The 19,654-nt window shown below is 43.3% G+C and overlaps 1 protein-coding gene across 6 annotated transcripts in view; it reads left to right on the forward strand.

Moving 5' to 3' along the window:
* pcdh7b (protocadherin 7b) overlaps positions 1-17,875 on the forward strand; it is a 112,365-nt gene extending 94,490 nt beyond the window's left edge. For 2 of the 6 annotated variants that reach the window (XM_085760548.1, XM_085760547.1), the window contains exons 3-4: positions 11,737-11,755; positions 13,107-13,342. In XM_085760548.1, the coding sequence (XP_085616674.1) occupies positions 11,737-11,753 (17 nt within the window). In that variant the 3' untranslated portion in view covers positions 11,754-11,755; positions 13,107-13,342. Of the gene's footprint in view, positions 1-11,736; positions 11,756-13,106 lie in introns of all 6 variants that reach the window. The other 4 variants (XM_085760545.1, XM_085760544.1, XM_085760546.1 and 1 more) reach the window with 3 other exon arrangements.
* The last annotated feature ends 1,779 nt before the right edge of the window (positions 17,876-19,654 follow it).

Genomic DNA, 19,654 nt, shown 5'->3' on the forward strand with positions numbered 1-19,654 from the left:
AGACTGTTTGGTGTCTGGGTGTGTGTATGTTTTCTGTTCTCTAGTCTCTTTTTAGGAAAATGTGTCCAGCCTTTTTGGGGGCTCTAATCTGCAGTCCGGCTTGCACTTCTCCCACTGGTGATTGATATTTGGAGACGTCGGTGGGACGAAAAAGAGTCAGAGTTCTGACGCTCATGAAAGACCCATCAGCTCTGTCGTCGATCAATGTGAAAAAATATTTCCCACAACCCAGAAGCATTAGAATCAAGGGCGGTGGTGGGGTTGGTGGTGGTGGTGGTGGTGGGTGGTTAGACAGAGGAAGGAGGAAAAATCAATTGGTCGAGAGCTTTGCTAAAAAGAGGGGGTTGGGGGTGGAGGAGGTGGGCTTGGGGCGGCGGGGGGAGAGGCCTGTCAGAGCTGGGTGAATAATGAAGTGTGTTTTCTGTGCTTCAAAGGCAAAGGAGAAAAGGCAACGGCGAAGTCATGTAACGCGCTCGGTGTCATCGGATGTCAAATTAATTTGAGTATCATACGAGAGATAAGGTCCAGAATACCGAGGTGAACGCGGGGCCCGTGGACTCTTCAAATTCTTCATCTGCCGTCCTCAGGTGTCTCTTTAAGGTGCAATCAGTTATATTTGTAGAAAATATCAGGAGAGGTTTTTAAGCATTGCTGATCAATGTCAGATTAGTGCTGGAGGAGGAATTAAAGCATCTGATAGAGCGAGGCTCAATCGGCTCTGTGTATGTCCTGGAAATCGCCCCAAGCTTTCAGGCGATAACCAAATTCTCTTTGAACTAAAGCTCCCCATTTAAGTATTTCTAAGGGGTGCTATAATCATGATCATGTTGCTAATGTAATCCATACAAACTCTGCTAGCAATATAAGCTAACTGCTAACATTACCCAATGATGTAGATCTAGTACAGTAAGCTAAATATCAACTTGATACATAACATCCACTTTCATTTACCAAACAACCAGTGGCTCTTGACAACGATGAATCCAAGACATTGGGGCGTCGTGTAGCTCAGAGCAGACACCCCATGTACAGATGCTACAGTCCTTGCTGCAGTGGCCCCGGTTTGATTCCACCGGTGGCCCTTTGCTGCATGTCATTCCCCCTCTCTCTGTCTCCCCCTTTCCTGTCTCTCTACTGTCCAATCCATTATGTATATGCTTTAGGAGGGAGACACAATAAAATTGTCAACCACATGAACTTTGCATGTGATTTTTCACATGTGCAAAATTTTGCACATGGGAATAACCTCATTTGACATAACATGATTCACATGTGCAAAAAATGTGAAGTTCATGTTTTTTTGTAAGCAACACCTCAATTCTTTGCCCAATTTACTCAAAAAAAAAAGAAATTATTTGCATTATTTTTCATGTAGTGGCATCTGAGCTTCCACTAGACATCACTTAAGAGTCCTAGTTACTGAAATTCCCCCTAAAAGGTAACTTGAATGAACCCATGTGTCAAAACAAAGTAGACATCGACATACTACTGTGTGTGCCACACATGAATTTCTTTTTTTTATTCTTTCCAACTAAATCTGAGCATCTGCTCCATTTCACTGAAAAGTGACTTCAGCTACACCACTGATGGCATTTCTATTCAATATCCCACAACTTTCAACATAAGAGAGGATGAGTGCCCATATTCCCTAGTTACTGCCCACCTGTCCAAGCTTCACTCCACCCACGATATGAATCTCTTTCCCCCTCTCTTCCGTCTATCTCCCTCACTCACTCTTGTTATTTTGATAGGGGATCCATTTGGTTTAAATTGACTCATTTTGTCAGTGGGAATCGGAGCAGGGAAACTGAAGAGGGAGAAACGGGCAAGGCTGCTGCCGCTTTGATCCCTCCGACAGGCAGCGTGAAAAGTGCATTTCATAAAGGATGTTCGCCTGTGATGAGCCCGCCAGAGTGACAAATTGGGCCCCTGGTGCTTTAAATAATACACAGTGTACGGCTCCAGCCATGGCGCTGTAGTTCTATATTGCTAAACTGGCCTGTTACGCAGGGGTGTGTGTTGTGGGTTGAAAGGGTGGATGGGGGGTGGGGGGTGTGGCGGCGGTAGTGTTTAGTGACTTGGATCCAGAGCCGATTTCACTTCCAATCATCTCCCTTTCTTGTTCATCCGTGTGATACATGCGAATGTTAATGTGAAACTTGCTTTCAAGTGTCCACTCGCATTCAAATCTAGATCTGGTGCTTCAAGGATAGGGAGCGACTTTTGAGTGATGACTGAAAAGACGCTTGTTGTCTCCCCGTGGCGTCTGTTGCTGGAAACAGAATCATGCACTGATGAATGTTTAAGATGTGGCATGCCACTGTCGCTGACACTCCCCCCCCCCCCACTCTGTTAGCTGGTGGAGCAAAGCGAGGAGGAGACGGGGTAGTGGGATTGTTCAGTCTGCATAATTTGACCCAACATGCAAAACCTCTTAGGGATGAAGGAGAGGACGTGGGTAGTGCTCTCACAGCTTGAACATCCTTGTGTTGACAACTGCGTGAAAACAAACACACACACAGACAGGCGACGCAAAGAAGAAATAAAACTAGATTTTAATGTGTGACACATTTCACATCAAAAGTGTGAGGAAGGTGTCACTAGCTCACATTCATCAGAAAATCCTTTAAGTAATCCTCCTCATCCTACAAAATGTTCAGTTGCAGATGGTCCTTCCTTGCACCACCTCCTCCTCCTCCTCCTCTCCTACGAATACATCCCATTATGGTGGAATCATAGAAAGAAAGAAAAAATCTGGAGGTGGCGTGACCCACCCATTGAGTCCAAAGCCAGAGATGGAGAGTGAATAAGGAGAGCTGCAGCAAATCCAGCGCACTCCTCCTCCTCCAAGGAGGGAACAAAACTGCGGCCTATCGGCTAGATAGTCTATAATCCAGGACACCTTGGCGTTATCAAGGCTGTATCGCTCTGAGCTGGCTGCCTGAGCGGGGTAGTGGCTGGATGGCGTTTAAGGCACTCGAGAAATCAAAGCTCACCTTGCGCCGGAGCCTATCCCTTGCTAAAAAAAAATAAAAACAAGCCGACATTCCACAGTATATCAGGGTAGATGTTGTGTACCCTGCGAGCTGCGTTCCAGTTTGAACTGACCACAAGCCTCCCGGTGCAGGGCGAGGCCCTTTTCACGCTATCACCGACGGCTTCTTAAACACTCAAACGCTGTGGGAGGTTTTTACACAGCAGAGGCACCCTGGTTAGACTCAAAGATACATTAAAGAGGTGCCGGAGAACCTATTTGCTGACTGGCACATCCTTTTAGCACTTTCATCACGGGGGCTGCACTGTGCAGAGCCATTTGATGCAGTTTGTTTTTAACCTTCCCGGTAGGTGTTCTATCTATCCTGAAGGGAGAAATCTCTAAAAACCTGTCTGATCGCTTGTTTGGTTTCCCCCTGTCGTTACACTGTAAAACAGAGTCTAAGAGTGTTGGCACATCCTGATATTTTAATTATTACTCTTTTGAGTTGAAAAAAACATTTAAACAGATGGGAACAAAAGACCCATTTCTCCTTGTCTTTCCCTGTTTTTATTTTATTTCTAAAGCAGCGCTAGACCACCGCAACAGGTGCTCCACTTTGAATCCGTATATTGCGAATGATCGGCTCATTATTTTCATACGCGGAACGTTCACAACTCCCACAGAATTAATGAGAAGGTCGAGTTTTCAAGTATTTCCTCACCCAGATCAACAGAACTTTTTGCGGTCAAACACAAAAGTCCATCAGCCTCTTTGAACCTGCTGAAACACAGAAAAACCAATCCCCTCTAGAAAACATGGGCCCTGGATAATTTGTCTTTTTTTTTTTTCTCTCTCCCTCTGCCCTGGAGTTGGAGCTCCCTGTGCCTGTTTATGAGCCTACATGCTGTAAAACTGAAAGCCTGTCCCTTGAGGTCAGCATAATTACCCTCCACCACATTTCCACCACCAGCTTTCCATTAGGGTCGTGACTCACCATGGCCAGCGCGCGTCAAACTCAGGATGTGCTAGCAGCAGAAAGCTAATTGCTACACTCAGGGATGACAAGTATCGGCGGATGGTTAGGTGTTATTCGGGCTGACTCATGAGGTACAACCAGCTAGCCCGCCGCTGCCATCGACGTACCGCGAGTGGAAGCTTTGTTTTAGGAATTAGTTGCCGAGAGAGGACAATTTATCTCGAGAGGCGATTATGGGGTTTCTTTTATTTTCAAAATGATAATTATGCATCGCATGAACACAATTTCTGGTATGTAGGTCACAGTAAATCAGATCTGGTAAGCAGGACACAATGAAATTCTGATGCAAATTCACTACCAGTGTTGTACATGCCCATTTGCCAGATAGTATAATACTTTTTCTTTATCATAGTTTCATAGCTGATCTGCTGCTCAGGGCTGAACATGATGTATGCCCTGTATAGTCACCATTAATCGTAACATTATCAGATTAAGAATAAAATATATGCTGTACCAAAGCTTCAAAACCCTCTACTGTACCTATTGCCCCATGTCAACCTACAGTGCACCCATACAAACCTACGATTCAGATGTTTTGTCTTATTAGTATGATCGGTAAAAAAGCACAAATCACAGACTTTTTTTTTCCTTTCCTTCTTTTTTATTTTATTTTAGGGAGGATTTAATTGAAATTGTATTTTGACAAATAACCATTTAATGGTGTAAAACAGGCCATTGTGTGAGTGCGCCTGGGAGTGTGCGATAAGAGTAACAGTGGAGGAGAAGCAATGACACTTCTTTTTCTAAAGACTGGAGAGAGAGAGAGAGAGAGGCTGAGGGATGGTGTGTGTGTGTGAGAGAGGGGGAAAGAATTCAGAGGAGTAATAAACAACAAAAAAACACACACATACAAACACACATCTTTTTCTTTCTTTTTTTAAACTTATTTAACCCCTCGCTCAACAGTAGCTCAGTAAGCCCTACCATTTTCTACACACCCACCACCCCTTCATCTGTATTCTGTGCTTTGTCTTATCAAATAATACTGTGTGCTTGTCTTCATGTCCGTGGCTGGGGATGCAGAGTCGACACACACATACATACATGCGCACACACACACACACGGGGCTCTGCACGGTTAATGTAAGGTTTTGCTACAGTGCAAAAAAAAAAAAAAAATGCCACTGTCTTGTGTGGAAATGTAAAAAAGAAAAAAAAGAGCTGAAACTGCCATATTGTTTTATCGGTTGCTAGCAGTGTTGCATGTGTGCACCATAGCAGAGCAGCTAAAGCTAATCCTTACGGGGCTTCCAGAGTATTCTGTATAAGCTCAAGAGTGGCATGCAGAAGGAAAACACACGCAAAACATGTCTGTATGCGTGTGTGAGTGTGAATGTGAAGGGGGTGTGGGCATAGGCATAAAGCACTTTTTTTTTTTTCATACTGTAATTGGGTATTTTTTCAAGCATAACTGAATTGCCTATACAAAGATGTGAGTTGTAGCTTGCAAAGGTGATTAGAAGTGTTACGCATGAAGGATAATATGAAAGCCTGATGAGAAAATCCCCTTTCTTTTAAAAGATTTTGCGGATTTTTTATTTTTTTCTCTTAAGTTTGATGTTGGTTTTTACCAGTCTTGTATGTGTGTGTATGTGTGTGAGTGTGTGAGGCAGGAAGCCAGGGCCATCATTCTTATTAGCAGAGTGGATGAGTCACTCTTGCTCTTCTCCTCTCCACATCATCCTGCTGTTGTTCCACTTATAGATGAGGTTAGGGGTCAGAAGTGCGCTGAGGACACGGCTCGTGGTGTCTGCATCTATGCACCAGGAAGATGGAGAGAGAGGGAGAGAGAAGGGAAATCTGCTTCCTGGAAACACGACAACCACCTGCTGTGCGCGCCGTGTGAGCTCGTATGCGCACATGCACGGCCGCCGTTGCACGCATTGCGAGATGAATGGAGAGGAGGGGGGCACTTTATTTATGGGGGTCTTTTGGCTGTTTGAGTGCTGACTTGTTCAAATGGGCCAAGAGAGGAGGAGAGAGAGAGAGAGAGTGAGAGGACGTGTGCAGAGGAGAGGGAGAGTGCAAGCCGCATTTGATAATTGGCTGAGAGATCGTCACCAGAATGAAATTATGCTAGTTAATCTCTCTTCAATTAATTACCTCAGGAGCAGGCCGCAGTACATTCATTATTCCAGAAAGAGTATTGACCCTGCTGAAAGAGGAAAAAGCAAAAGGCGTATCATACCGTAGCGTCAGCGTTTGCGCGGAAACACTGGGAAAGAATGAGAAGGAAGTGATGTCACCTAGCTAGAAGATTTCTCCTATACCCTCAGCACCCAATGGTCTTGTGTGTATTTTTTTTTTTTGCTTTTGTTCCACACAGAGGTTGGGCATCTCGAAAAGCGAAGCAAAAGGAGGTGACAGCTCATTACAAAACTCCATCGAGGGCTCTGTATCTTCTCTCTCTCTCACTCACTCAACTCACTCGCCTCTTCTCTCCCATATTCTTTTTTTGCTTTCATTTTTTTCCCTCTCTCTTTCTCTCTGCACCCATCCTGCACCTCTCGAGGCACGGAGGGGGGGGTTCCAGATTATTCCCTTAGTTGCCCTTGCCAAGGCAGTAAATACTTCAAGAAGCTCAGAGAGGCAAAGAATACATCACCTGCTGCCACTTTCAGCAGCGTTTCTCCATCCCTCCTACTGCTGGAGCAAAAAAAAAAGATGAAGAAAGAAAAAAGGGTTACAGCTACGGGGGGAATGTGTTGGTTATGAAAAAGGGGGCAAATGTGGGTCAAGCTGGCTCAGGAACAGGGTGTGATTTGCGTAAAAGCGTTACAGATAAACAGCCGCCTCTTATGTGTGGTAGAGTAATTAAGAGGGACGGAAAATTCCTTAGTTTCCTTACTCCTTCGATTAAATTGGCCCCCAGCTTGCGAGATCTTAACTGGACTAATAGGGGTTACATGTTTGAGGTTTGGATTTAACTTGCTGTGCTACTGAAGAAGAGAAAAAGACAAAAAAAAAAACCTCCACCGCTGACGTTAATGCCATCAATTAATGCCGTCGCAAGCGGCGCGCGATATGACTGGCGCGTTTTGAGAAAGGTCATCGCTCTCCAGGACTTCACCCCACCCCTCCCCCCCTCTCCGCAATCTTCCCTCTCCTCAATCCCTCGTTAATTGTCTGGCAAACATCTCAGCGAGAGAAAGACAAATATCGCCTTTTTCCTGTGGATATTGTTCTGTCTGAACTCGCCGTCACCGCCTTTTAATAATTTAGCACCTATTCTTTACCTCGCCGATCCTATTTCTCTCTCAGGAACACGTCCTCCTCTCTTTCCCGCTCACCTTATTTTCTTCTCTCAGGCCATTCTCCCCCCTTTTTCTCCTTCTCATTCTTCTGCCTTCTCGTTTTCATCACCCCCACAGCCACTGCTGCACTATTTGTGTGCGTTCGCTGTCTGCTCGTCTCGTCTTTGATGCCGCGCGGACCTTCTCGGCCGCGAGGCGATGCCACGGGGGCCCTGGGAAAAAAGCGAGACAGCCGAAACACGGGGAGCCTTTCGCTCTTCCGCCGTAATTTGTCGGCAAAGTCTCACCTAATTAAACGGGAGCTTATTAGAGGCGCGAACGAGTACAGAGGGAGAAACAGAGAACAGACGACTACAGAGCAACTTTTGGCGAGAACGCAAACCCCTTCTCCTTTGGTGTTGTTTTTCGTTTGCGTTTCATCCCCAATCTCATTCTCTCTCCTCTCTTTTCCCCTCTTGTCTCCTTTCTTTCTCTTCTCAATCTCCCATTTTCTCATGAAGGCCTGAGTATTTCCAACAGCTGTTTTTTTTTTCTTCTCCTCTCCTGGATAAATATTTCATTTTCTCTCCCTCAGCCTCACGGAGTAATCTGTGTGACACCCCGGCAGTGTACACTGTCATCTTCACGCTGATTGCTCCGCCGTGCAAAATAGATCTGTCTGTACAGGGAGGTCTTTGATGAGGGGTGCAAGGCAATCACAAGCCCATTTCAAAGCTAGACTTGCTCCTCTCACACAGGCCTTCTTTTTCTTTTTCTTTTTCTTACGGCCCACGCCTTGAAAACTTTCTTTCCTCCCTTGTTTTGATCAAGAATAAGATGTTCTACTTGTGGCTTCAAATTGGAACCATGTGGATTGGGGTGTAAATGACATTTAGAGGTTAAAGTGTTGTTTTTAGCTCTCTTAATGTGGCCGGTGTGATGGAAGTAGATTAGATTGACTTAATAGAGAGGTGCGTGGCGTCTGGACGTCTTCCTGGACACAGGACTTTATTGTTCGTGGGATAATTTGAACCTTTAAAAACAGGCTAAATCGAGGTTTTTGATAGGTTAATGTGAGACCTGGGAAGCACGTGTCCGCGGGAGTTATTTACAGTACAGTACGTCTACTGTTATCAAGGCTCCTCGTATCATCACTCTCGCATTTCTCCGTCCTGTCCTCCTCCTCCTCTCTTCTCTCCTTCCTTCTGTCTTTGCGAATGTCCTCAATTCTTCCTGCTCTCCTCCTGTCTTCTCTGCTCTCCTCTCCACTGCTCTCTTTGGCAGTGTGTTTGGCCTGTGACGGCCCAGAGGCAGCCATGCTGTCTTCTCCACTCAATCTGCTGTTTCCCTTCTCTCAGGCCCTGACCCTGCTACACTCAGCACACACATACACATACACTCTCCTTTTCTCTCTCTCCTCTATCTCTCCTATATTTTCTATCAATCCCTCCCTCCTTCCTACATTCATCCTCTCCTTCATGTCCTCCTCCCTCTGCGCTCCGACCCCTATCTGCTGTCAGGCCAACTGCAATGTCTGTCATATACGCTGTGGAGAGGTAACACAAAAAAATCCATGCAGGCACATCACCTCTGTTTTGTCTCCTCCATCCTCTCGGACTTATTGTTTTTTCTTTCTTTCTCTCCTCCGCTCCCTCCCTCCATCCATCCCATGCCTTCCCTCCCTCCCTCCTCCTAATGCCTCAGCTGTTTGGATTGAATCTTGCCGGCCGGAAAAGAGAGGGCGAAAGGTCACGGAGCTTCAGTCTGTGTAGCAGTGGTCTGTAGCGAAATATACGAGGGAGGGGGAGGAAGAGGGAGCGCTTGTGCGGGGGAACGACACGGCTCAAAAGCGAAAGAGACGGTGACGTAGATCAGCGCCGACTGGCAAGTGCACTTGCTGACATGCTGCAGTGAAAACACAGTCTTCAGTGCCACAACACAAACAAACACCAAACTGTAATTGCCCAGAAATGCCCCCCCACCCCTCTTCTCCCCTTCCACACACACATACAACAGACATTAGCACTGCATATGCCCGGAAGCTTTGACAGTCTAACCCTCCGTTCCTCTCCTACCACTGCAACATCTTAGCGAGGGGCTAAAGACACCGCGTCGAATCGCTAACTGTACCCCGGCGGCGGAGGATTCTTTTGAAATATCCCACAGTGTAAGCTAGTCAGCTGATAGGGCGGCTGACTAAAGCCAGCTAAGAAAAGCCACAGCTCAAGTAGTGCAAACTACTGTCCCACTTTCCCCAGCGCTGCTTTCTCGCACAAAAAAATGAACAAAGTCCTCACTATGCGGACTCCTTAAAGTCAAATCAGAAAATGCACAAATATCTGTTGCACAACTGGCGTCTCGGTGGGTAATCACTGCAGCAGTGGCGGCACATATCTCAGCAAAAGCCACCACCACCTCCCCCTCCCTCGCTGTTCTTCCGGAAGCCCTCTTTTGAGTAAATGTAAAAGAGGGCTAGTGGTTATTGTGAGCACTCGGCTGAAAGCTCTTCTCTTCCAGCGGCGGACGTTGTGGTGTGGGCACCTGCCCGTGGCATCCAGCCTGTGACACCGTTTCCTGGCTCTGGATCCCCAAACAACAAAGGCCCCTGAGCCCCTGCAGGCGAGGGGATGGATGGATGGATGGATAGATGGTGGGGAGGGGGAGGTGACATAACCTGGGATGGAGAGGCCTCTTCGTCGGGCTCTCAGTGATGCAGGGAGGCTTTTTAACACAGCAGAGTGACCCACTTGTATTGTGTTGTGCTGCGGTTGATAGCGAGGGCTCGCGGGATGTTTTTTTGAATACGTAACAAAAGCCTGCTGCTGTGCCGGGTGCGCTCCCAGGGCTTAAAGATATTTTCTACGTCCTGATTCTCTGATCTGAGTCTATTAAGGGCCGATGGATACGTATGGTTAGCAGTGGTGCGTGTGTCCTCCATAGAAATCCTGTCTTTTTTTTCTTTTTCAGCTATAATTAAGTAAAGTTTGAGTTAAATAAGGCAGGTTATAAAGTACTAAACTAAATTTGCTGATGTTGAGTGGACATTAAAATTAATTTTGCATCAACCACGGCGACTTCTGAAGCCCGTAGGTTACAGTAAAACACCAGTCCAGGCCTGAAGCATGGACAGATGGACTTAAGTGGTTTTAAAGTACTTGTATTGATGGCCCAACCTCAGGGGGGAGGTGACACTTTTGAAAATAGAAAGAATGGGGGGGAAAAAAACTATATATATATTTTTTTTTTTTCTTTTGCTTTGGTTTTGCAACCCAATTTATTAGCTCGGTGGGAAACGTCTTCATTTTGAGCGAGCCTGCAGAGTCAGTGGACCATGGCTAGGAAATAATCAGCCTCCTTCCAGCGCAGCAACACACAGAGCGCCCGGCTAACTACCTCAGCACCTCGCCGCGCAGGGGCAGCTAAGATGTGATGCTGAAGGCTGGCTGCCTCCCCCCGTGAGAGCTGGAGAAGAAGCCAGAGATCCTCCCTGCTGATTTTTTTTTTTACTAGTTTGCCTGAATGTGACTGCTGGGGGGAGGTGGAAGGGTCAGGGAGAGGGGTGAGGAGGCAATTGGATGAGCATTCAGGAGCAGGGCGCCTAGGCCTCCAGAGAGAGAGACAGAGACAGAGAGTAAGAGAGCTCCTGTGCATTGTGGGTAGCCTGATGGCTCAATCGTAGGTGTAAATGAGCAAGGCAATCAGTACCTGATACCCGGCTTTGTCTCTGTGATGTCTGTGTTTTGCGGAACCTGCGATAAAGGGGGGAAAAAGAAAGGGAAAAGGAAGACAAAGATGTTTTATTTCCTCGCCATTGCCCGCGATCCATCAACATTTTCATCACATCAGCTGGCATGTTAACCGTTACATCTCTCAATTCTCTCTTTTTTGTTATTTTCCTGCCTTTTCTCCTCATTTATTTAGCCATTTACAATTCGTTAAATAGAACTATTTGCTTGTTTGGGCTCACTAATGACTTGAAGTTATTTGATTTCTCTGTCGAGTGGCAGCTATACTCCACCCCGAGGCATTGGCTATACATTGAGTGGCAATCAGTTAGTTGATGCTTTCACAAAGGTAATTTGTGACACAAAAAATGGATTCCCACGAGGTGTTTGAGCAGAAACAAGATGTGTAGCAGCAAAGGAATGGCACACTCCAAGCAATATGGAAAGCAATCCGTAGTGAAACGAGAGATTTGTTTGCTGATTAAAAAAAACACAAATCAGGACTTTAGAGGACTCTCATTTTGTTTTTTTCCCTGTCTCCTCTTTCTTTGCTGTCCTTGTCTCCGCTGCATTGTCTTCTCCGTCATGTGTCTTGCTCTGCATAACACTTTTTTGGTGCTGTTGTCAACGTGAACTTTTTAGTTACAGTCTCGATGCTCCTCAAGGTTTCTCATACAATATTAATATATATATATTTACATATATCTTACTGCAGAAGTGCAAAAATATAAAGAGTGATTTCTGTTCTATTTTTTTCTTTTACAGGAGAAAAAGAGCATTAAAAGTAAGCCATGGTCCAAACTTTTGTTTTTCTTTTAATTTTTTATTTCTACTATGGGCAAAAGGCATGCTTGGCTTGGTTTGCACTCACCCTCGCTTCTGCTTGATTTTGGTTTTTCCATATCTCGCATCAGGTCATGAATAAATTACATCTAACATAGCATCTCTATAACACTGGCACTCTTATTAACTCTGGCACTTGTGTAATGTCTAAGCATTCGGTCAAGGCTGCGGAGTAGACTCCTCTTTTATTTTTTTTGTTGGATTTATACGAAGCCAATTCCTCCGCTTTGTTTTTTTGCTGTATTTTTTGGAATATTATCTTTCACATATTACACTGTCTGACAGTAGTCACTGGCAAGTGGGGAATCTGTCAAACCTGTTGTCCTGGGGTAGCATTGTAAGCACATAATTTGCTTTTCCACAATAATACAGTAGACGTAGTTAATCTAAGGCCAGCGCCCGGCGAGGTAATTGGTTAAGACCCCTATTAGTGGATTTAAGAGGATATCAGGGCGCTAGAGCCACACAAAGCTATTAAGCTACTTAGATTAGAACGTGATTGCCGTCTGTCAATCACCAGATAAGAAAAATAGGGGTGTTGTTGGTGCTCCCATCTTGCAAACACACTCACACACACGCATTACACACACACACACACACACACACAAAATACCCAATAAATCAGGCCCCAAATGTGCAACTTAAAAGTTGTAGATTGACCTGGCCCCTACTCTCTCCATCGCTGCCCTCTTACCTTCTTCCCCTACAAAGCACAAACACGTTTTTTGAAGCATGACATTATTTCAACTCCGCAACTCACGCCACTGTTTTTGAGTTTGGAGGCTGTTGTTGTTGTTGTTAAGCCGGTGGAGTCTTCTTTTCATGGTTGTTTTTTTAATATTATTTATTTTTCTGTTCCCGTTGCTGTCATGTGGTATGGGTTCTGCATGAAAAACAAATTTTATCCGTACAACAGCTTAATTAACTTATTATCTATCGCTGGTGATAAAATTCTGATTCTCACATTAATTGTGACAAAAAAAAAAAAAAGGTGCCTGGTAACCATTGTGACCAGTTTGTATTGTTCTTATGTTGGTGTTGTTATTGTTTTTAACCTTCTCCATTAACATTGAGATGCGATGATGACCTCATTAGGGAGAAAATTCAGACTCACGCATCTGATGAAGGAATTCATAGTCAAATCATGTAACACATACCACAACAAACACCTAGTGTTAGGATTTATTTTATTATTATTTCTTAATATAAAATATTAGATTACCATTAAATATCCCATTTTTGTGATGCAGACAGCATGATTGACTTTTTTCTCTCTCCTCTGCTTCCTCCAGACTCCCGGCCCTTGCCTGACGTAGCCATGACTGGCAAGTGCACTCGGGAATGTGACGAGTACGGCCACTCGGACTCCTGCTGGATGCCTGTGCGCACGTCGCCCGAGCGACGGCCATCCAAGTCAACCACCAACCCCCAACAACCAAAGCTTTCCACTTTCATGAGCGGCAGCGGAAGCGGCAGCAGCAGCAGCGCCGAGCAGCCCGGCAGCCAAGAGACCCTCGCCATGGCCGCCATGGCCAACGGAGACCCCACCGCCGCTCACATGATGGGCGACCGCAACCGCAACCTGCTCAACAAGAAGATGGCCTCCTCCTCCTCCTCCTACGAGGCCTTCGGCTCGCCTTCCTACGGCTCGCCGGGAGGCGGGGAGGAGGCGCTGGGCCACCCTACCGAGGAGATCCCTCTGGCACCTACTGGGGAGTACAAACCCACATCCTGTGGCACTCTGACACGGCGGGAGGTCTACCTGTGAGCTGGGAGGGTTAGACACACCTGCTGTGCGGCAACACATGGCATTAAACACAACACTAAGCGTAGCTGCTTACCCACCACCGTTACAGCTCTAGAAGCTTTTAGCCACCCTTGTTCTGAACAAGGTAGGACTAAACTTTCTCCAAAGACTTTTACAACAGCTCCTTAATGAAAAATCCAAGTGGATAGATAAACATAATTTCATTTTTAAAGTGCTAATTCCGGCCATGACCTGGCAGAAAGGAGGAGGAGGAGGAGGAGAAACTGTTGTTGGCACTGATTGGACTCGGGATGAGGCTGTTCTACTGGCGAGTCGGGCTCTTGGGACACAATCTGCTGCCTGACAGTCAACCTGTACAATAATCAACTCATTTTACATATACAGTACGTGCATGCATTACCCCCCGCCCCCCCCTTCCCCCATGAAGGCCCCATTCTCTGACGATGACTATGTAAAAGGAGACAATTTCTCTTTTTTTTCTGTTTATGTTTTTTCTAGAAACAAAGCTGTACATGTGGACTATTTTGACTTCAAAGTGTGTCTTCTTCTGCCTTTTTTTATTATTATTATTTCAGACCAGGGCAACACTCTGGCCATGATATTATGTGGCTGCAACAATATATTGGGATTAATGGTCTCCTACCATGCTGAGCTGTCCATGGACTCTGACATCTTGACTATTTGTGATAAAAAATTGCTCAATAGCAGAACAAAACCTGACCATATTCAATTCCTACAAGGACGGTAAAGACTAAGCTTTAAATACTCAGTCCGGGGGAAAATGACATTTATTTCAGTCCTCTCTTTAAAAAAAAGGATGAAAAATCGGGAGCCAGTGGAATTTGCTGCAACAAAACCCAATGGTTTCGGACTACATCCAACTGGTACACCAGGATGAACATGTGACTGATTCTAACTTACAAGTGTGTACACTCTTCACAGGCGAAAAAAGTCACTCATTGTACATAAACATCGGACCACGGCAACAACGCTAACCGCTCTCATTCCCCCTTTTTGTCTCGCCACCTTCCCTCAGTCTCTCGTTCTTTGTCTTTGATTGGCGACAATGAGACGAAAACCCCCTCTTTTAAAGAGATGCAAGACCTTAGAGAGCCATGACCTGTCACCGCCAAAAGGCTGGGAAAGCGTGTGTGTACATTTGGTCGTGCGTATTTCGGATCACCTCAGTGGGATGCTACTGTTTCTATCGATATCCCCCCCCCCCCCCATTTTGTCCTCAAACACACACATATAGACAGATGCAGAAAAGCAGATTCATTTCACCGAGGCCAGTGGCACTGCTGTACTGACTGAAAATCTTGGGTAAGCACAGTGTATGGCACGCCGAGATTAAAATTGTGGAGGTGCAATTGAAATTGTATGTGTGTATGGGCCAGATATGCAGTATATAGTATGTGTGTACAGGCCATATTAAGTGTATACTGTAGTTGTACACCAATAATAGGCTTAGGAGGGCATAAACATGGCCAAGCTGGTCCTAAAAACAGCTGCAAGGACAGCTTTTTACTGTTATTCCTTTTTACGTTTTTGTGTGTGTGTGTGTGATAGACTGAGCAATAAATATCATAACGTTCATGTGACCAACCAGCATCAACTTCTTTTTCACTTCGTCTCAAGCCTTCAAGGTGACGTTAACCCACACACACGGCTGTCCTAGAGAGTCCTTTCAGCACTAGTAGATGTTGCTTTTCCATAGTACATGGTGATGGCATCTTTGAGCACGAATGTAAGAATCAGCTCAATGGAGAACAATCAAAAAAAAAGAAAAAAAAGCAACGTCGGAACGAACAGATACCAGGAAGTTTTTTTTGTTGTTTTTTTTAGTATTTCTTTTTTCTTTTGGGATTTACAGGCCGAGAAAAAATGGTGTCAAAGAGAAACCAAAGCTTCGAAAGCAGGATGAAGCATTCCCCCATTTACACACAAAAATAGCTTTCTGGGAGAACTTTGCTTGAAGTACACATTACACGAAGACTTTTTTTTTTAAATGAAGGATTGAGCTTGAACGATAAGAATGTGATGTCTCAACACAACATCCATTAACATCCTCAGAGCTGGCGCTTAATAACCACATTCACACATAACATAACTATGTTGAGATGTTGTGCCTCCTTGTCTACAGTGTTTTTTCTGTTTCGCAGCTACTGAGGCGTACAATCTCATGACTGTAATAAAGCAAAAGAATATCAGATGCAATGGAACTTTTTGTATGTTAGCAAAACCCCTTTGGTTTCACCGGAGCTGCTTTTTTTCAGTAATCCGGCAATCTATAGTCTGTAAGTACTACTCGTTGTTCGAAAGAAAGTGCTCCTATACTTATCAACTGTATACATAAATATTTACTTTTTACTGCACGTTTAATGGGAACTTACTTCACTTACTGAGAAGGAAGAAGAAAAAAAACTGTAAAACAAAATGTACAAAAAAATGTTATCCCTGTAAACATGGAAATCCACCTTGTTGCTTGCTTTCGTTATACCTAAAGAAACATTAGCCATGTATTAGCCAACTTAGTACATCAGTTAAGACTGCATACCACTGATTTCTTTACATTTTTTTGTACTTTACGTCATCCTTGTCTTTCATATCACCACACAAACCCAAATCTTTCATACAGTATGTTTCATTTGTATCAACTTTGTACCATGAAATCTTTTGCAAATTTTTTATCTTCACCCTATATTTTTTTTTCTCCCCTTCTTTTTAATCCCATACATTGATTTGTTACACAATAACAGTCAGAAACCGTGGAAATGATTATGACAATGTACTCTGTGTTTTACTTTTTTTCTTTATCTGGTGCCACTTTGTATATTTAGAGTGCTTCTGAAAAAAGAAAAAAAAAACTTTAAAAAAAATACTAGAGTGAATGCAAATATGCAATTGTGCCTTTTTATACCAATTGGTATGATTTAATGTTGGTTTGGAATGGTGCATAAACAATGACATGCTTACAAAAGTTAGATGGGGTGGCATTTAAGAACGGACTGAAATACATTTGCATATCTTAGATGAAATCCCATGATGTCAAAAGCTTCTCGGACGACGACCAGTCAGTGAGCCTATAGGTCTAATATTCAAATGGCTGTTGTTCACTCGGTTCAATTATCTTGTTGAAATATCCATTCCTAGCATAGTGCATTACCGAATGAGTACAGGTCAATTCAAAAGTTGCTTGTTGGTAGTAATATTAATGATATAATGGATTTTTTTGTCGTGTTCCACTCATGTACATGTATGACATCAGAGGTCAAGTAACCTTCTTTGTGCATGAAACAAGCTCTAGGACTGAATATAGAAGCATAGAACGAAAGAAAGAAAGCGGGGAAAAATGCTGAAAAAAAATGCTTGAAGACATTTGACTGCTCAGAGTTGAGGGAGCCTAGACATAAAAATGCTAATGTGACGGTTTACTAGGAAGAGTGGAAGTGGGAGGGAGGGAAAAAAAAAAAGCTGCAAGGGAGAGTTGCTGACAGAACACACACCTCAGGAGGTGCCAAGCAACACAACAACACTACTCACACATGCGTTTTTTTTTTTGTTTTTTTTTACAGTGTATGCATATCAGCGGATGATGAAACCCTGTCCTACAAATAGGCTTGCGGTACGATGTTTGCTGCGATTCCGCGAAGCTGATGCTTTGAATTTGCGAGATCAGTCGAAGCGAAAAACAAAGACTCTGTAGCGTGAACCTCAGACAAAAAGAGGAAATGAAAGAAAATGTGCCACATATTGGCACTTAGACTGAATACAGCACACGCTAGTTCATTTCACTGATAGACTGTGCAGTTTTTTTTTTTTCTTTTTTTCTGATATTGACTGAGGTAAACGCTGCAGAGATCTGGACTGGATTGCGGACTGCATTATGTTGTCATTATCCTTCTTAATACAACACTTGACACAACATGAACCACGCGCCACCTGCCATCGAAATGTCTGTATCTTGTTGCTGCCCGAGGTGTGTGTTCAGTCTGTGCTCACCTCTATTCGTATAGCATTCACAGTGTGTAATGAGATTTGTAATATTAACCATTACTATTTGTCCTGCGACTTGGATGTTGATATAGAAATTGAGGAACAAATTTATCATTGTTTAATATGAGTCACTATGCACGCAGCTTAGCTGAACATGGCAAAGTGTATTGAACGCAAGTCCACTTCTATTTATGAGATATTTTACATAATTTAATTTGCTTTTGTACAGGTTTGTGTAAATAAATTGCTTGTCATTTTTGTCTCTGCAGAAATTAAAATATAACATGTTAAAACAAACTGTCCAAGTGTATTTCATTCTGTTTGAATTAAATAAAACTTACAAAGTAAAAAAAACAAAACTGTATGCTCTTATGAAAACACTAATGTAAACAACTCTAATTATTTGATGTCATAAAGTCACTGCAAGCAATTTCAACTCATCTTGGCTCTGAACTCCAAAAGCTGGTTCCAGTGATCTAAATAAGGATAATTCTTGTGACAATGTTAACACAAACAGGCGACATTTAGCTCAGAGTGTTAAGAAAATACAAACAAAGATACATTTTTATTTAAAAATGTATTAGCTACATGCCAAGATATTAATCAGTAGCCTATAATCTGTATGTGTTATTTTAAGATGCACTGATTATTTTTTGTCCATTTGGAGATTGAGAAACAAGCTGGAAACACATAATCATTAGGTAACTACAGCTAATGTGTTAGAAAAAAACTGTTGCCTCTAGAGCAACATTAGCATCTGTTTGGTGTCTGGTTTATGAAGTTGAAGTCCAATATCCTGTACATTATTTAACAGTGATTTGGTCTCTTGTGAAATATTACCTATAGGTGCATCATGTAGAGGCAAAAGTTTGCTCTATGGTGAGGACGTAAAGACAACAATAAGTCTCAACAAGATTTATATAATTTATTACAGAATAGCATATCAGATTAGTATGAACAACCAGCAATAGTTAGCAATGATCATCAAGGAGATTCCGAGACCAAGTCTCGCTATCCGGCCGAATAGGGTGCAGTGTCTTTGTTGATGTGTTATTTCACAACACATCAACATGAAAACCAAATTTTCCATTACACATCACAACCCGGTTGCTAACTTTTAAGGGGATAGTGCCTTTTGCTAGCTGTGCAGTGAGTTTTGCTAGCTTGAATTTTACTGTAGCCTGCAAAAAATGAATTTATTAATAGATACTGTAAATTGGCTATAAGAAACTTTTAACAACTCTATGGATTAGAACTTGCAGATAACTCCATATAGGTTCATCACTATGAGTCATTCTGTCAAATTAAACCTTATATTTCAGCATTAAAAATGTTAATTAGCACTGCATTAAGTGACAAGGTAAAGATTTATTTTCAGTGGTGCGAAATCTGGATCATACTCATTATATAATCTCAGTTGAACATGTAGCTACATTTATTGCATCAAGCCAGTAAGTGACCTTGATGATGTGGAGCAATCAAAACTCATTCAAACAGTAAAAATCATCCTCCTAATAACCATATTAGCTGTACATGTGTATGTAAACATACGTGTGAATGTATTCATATGTATTGGAGTGTGTATCTCATAGCGCCCGTATGTCTGAGGTTGATGTACGAGGCGATTACAGTCGAGGTGATTAGAGATCCATTCTACTCCATTCCCTATGCTCTGATTAACAGCACCGCTACAGCCTCTCCCACACCCTCAAATCACTAATGGCGTCTTAATAGAAAACTACAAATTACATCTCCAAAGTTCAATAATTTGGAGAAAGTTTTTCTCTCAACTGACACAGAAATATTGGAGGGTGAACGCTAAGATCACATCACTCAGGCTAAAAGAGAATACTTTTAAATTACATGTGGCCATTTGAGCATTACTGCTGCTTTACGTAACATGCAAATGTGACAGGATTACAAAATGTATTCAGGATAAAAACCAAGATTCTTCACCGGTGCAAACAGGGGGATCACATTCTTGTTGTGTCATATCATAACCAAAATTATAAACTGAAAAACATTGTTTTTGCTCAAGTTTTGTTTGTGTACAGTTTCAATTGGAAATTCAAAAGT

The sequence above is a fragment of the Trachurus japonicus genome, chromosome 18, assembly GCF_045865225.1.
Source record: "Trachurus japonicus isolate A0001 chromosome 18, Traja_1.0".
NCBI lineage: Eukaryota > Metazoa > Chordata > Actinopteri > Carangiformes > Carangidae > Trachurus > Trachurus japonicus.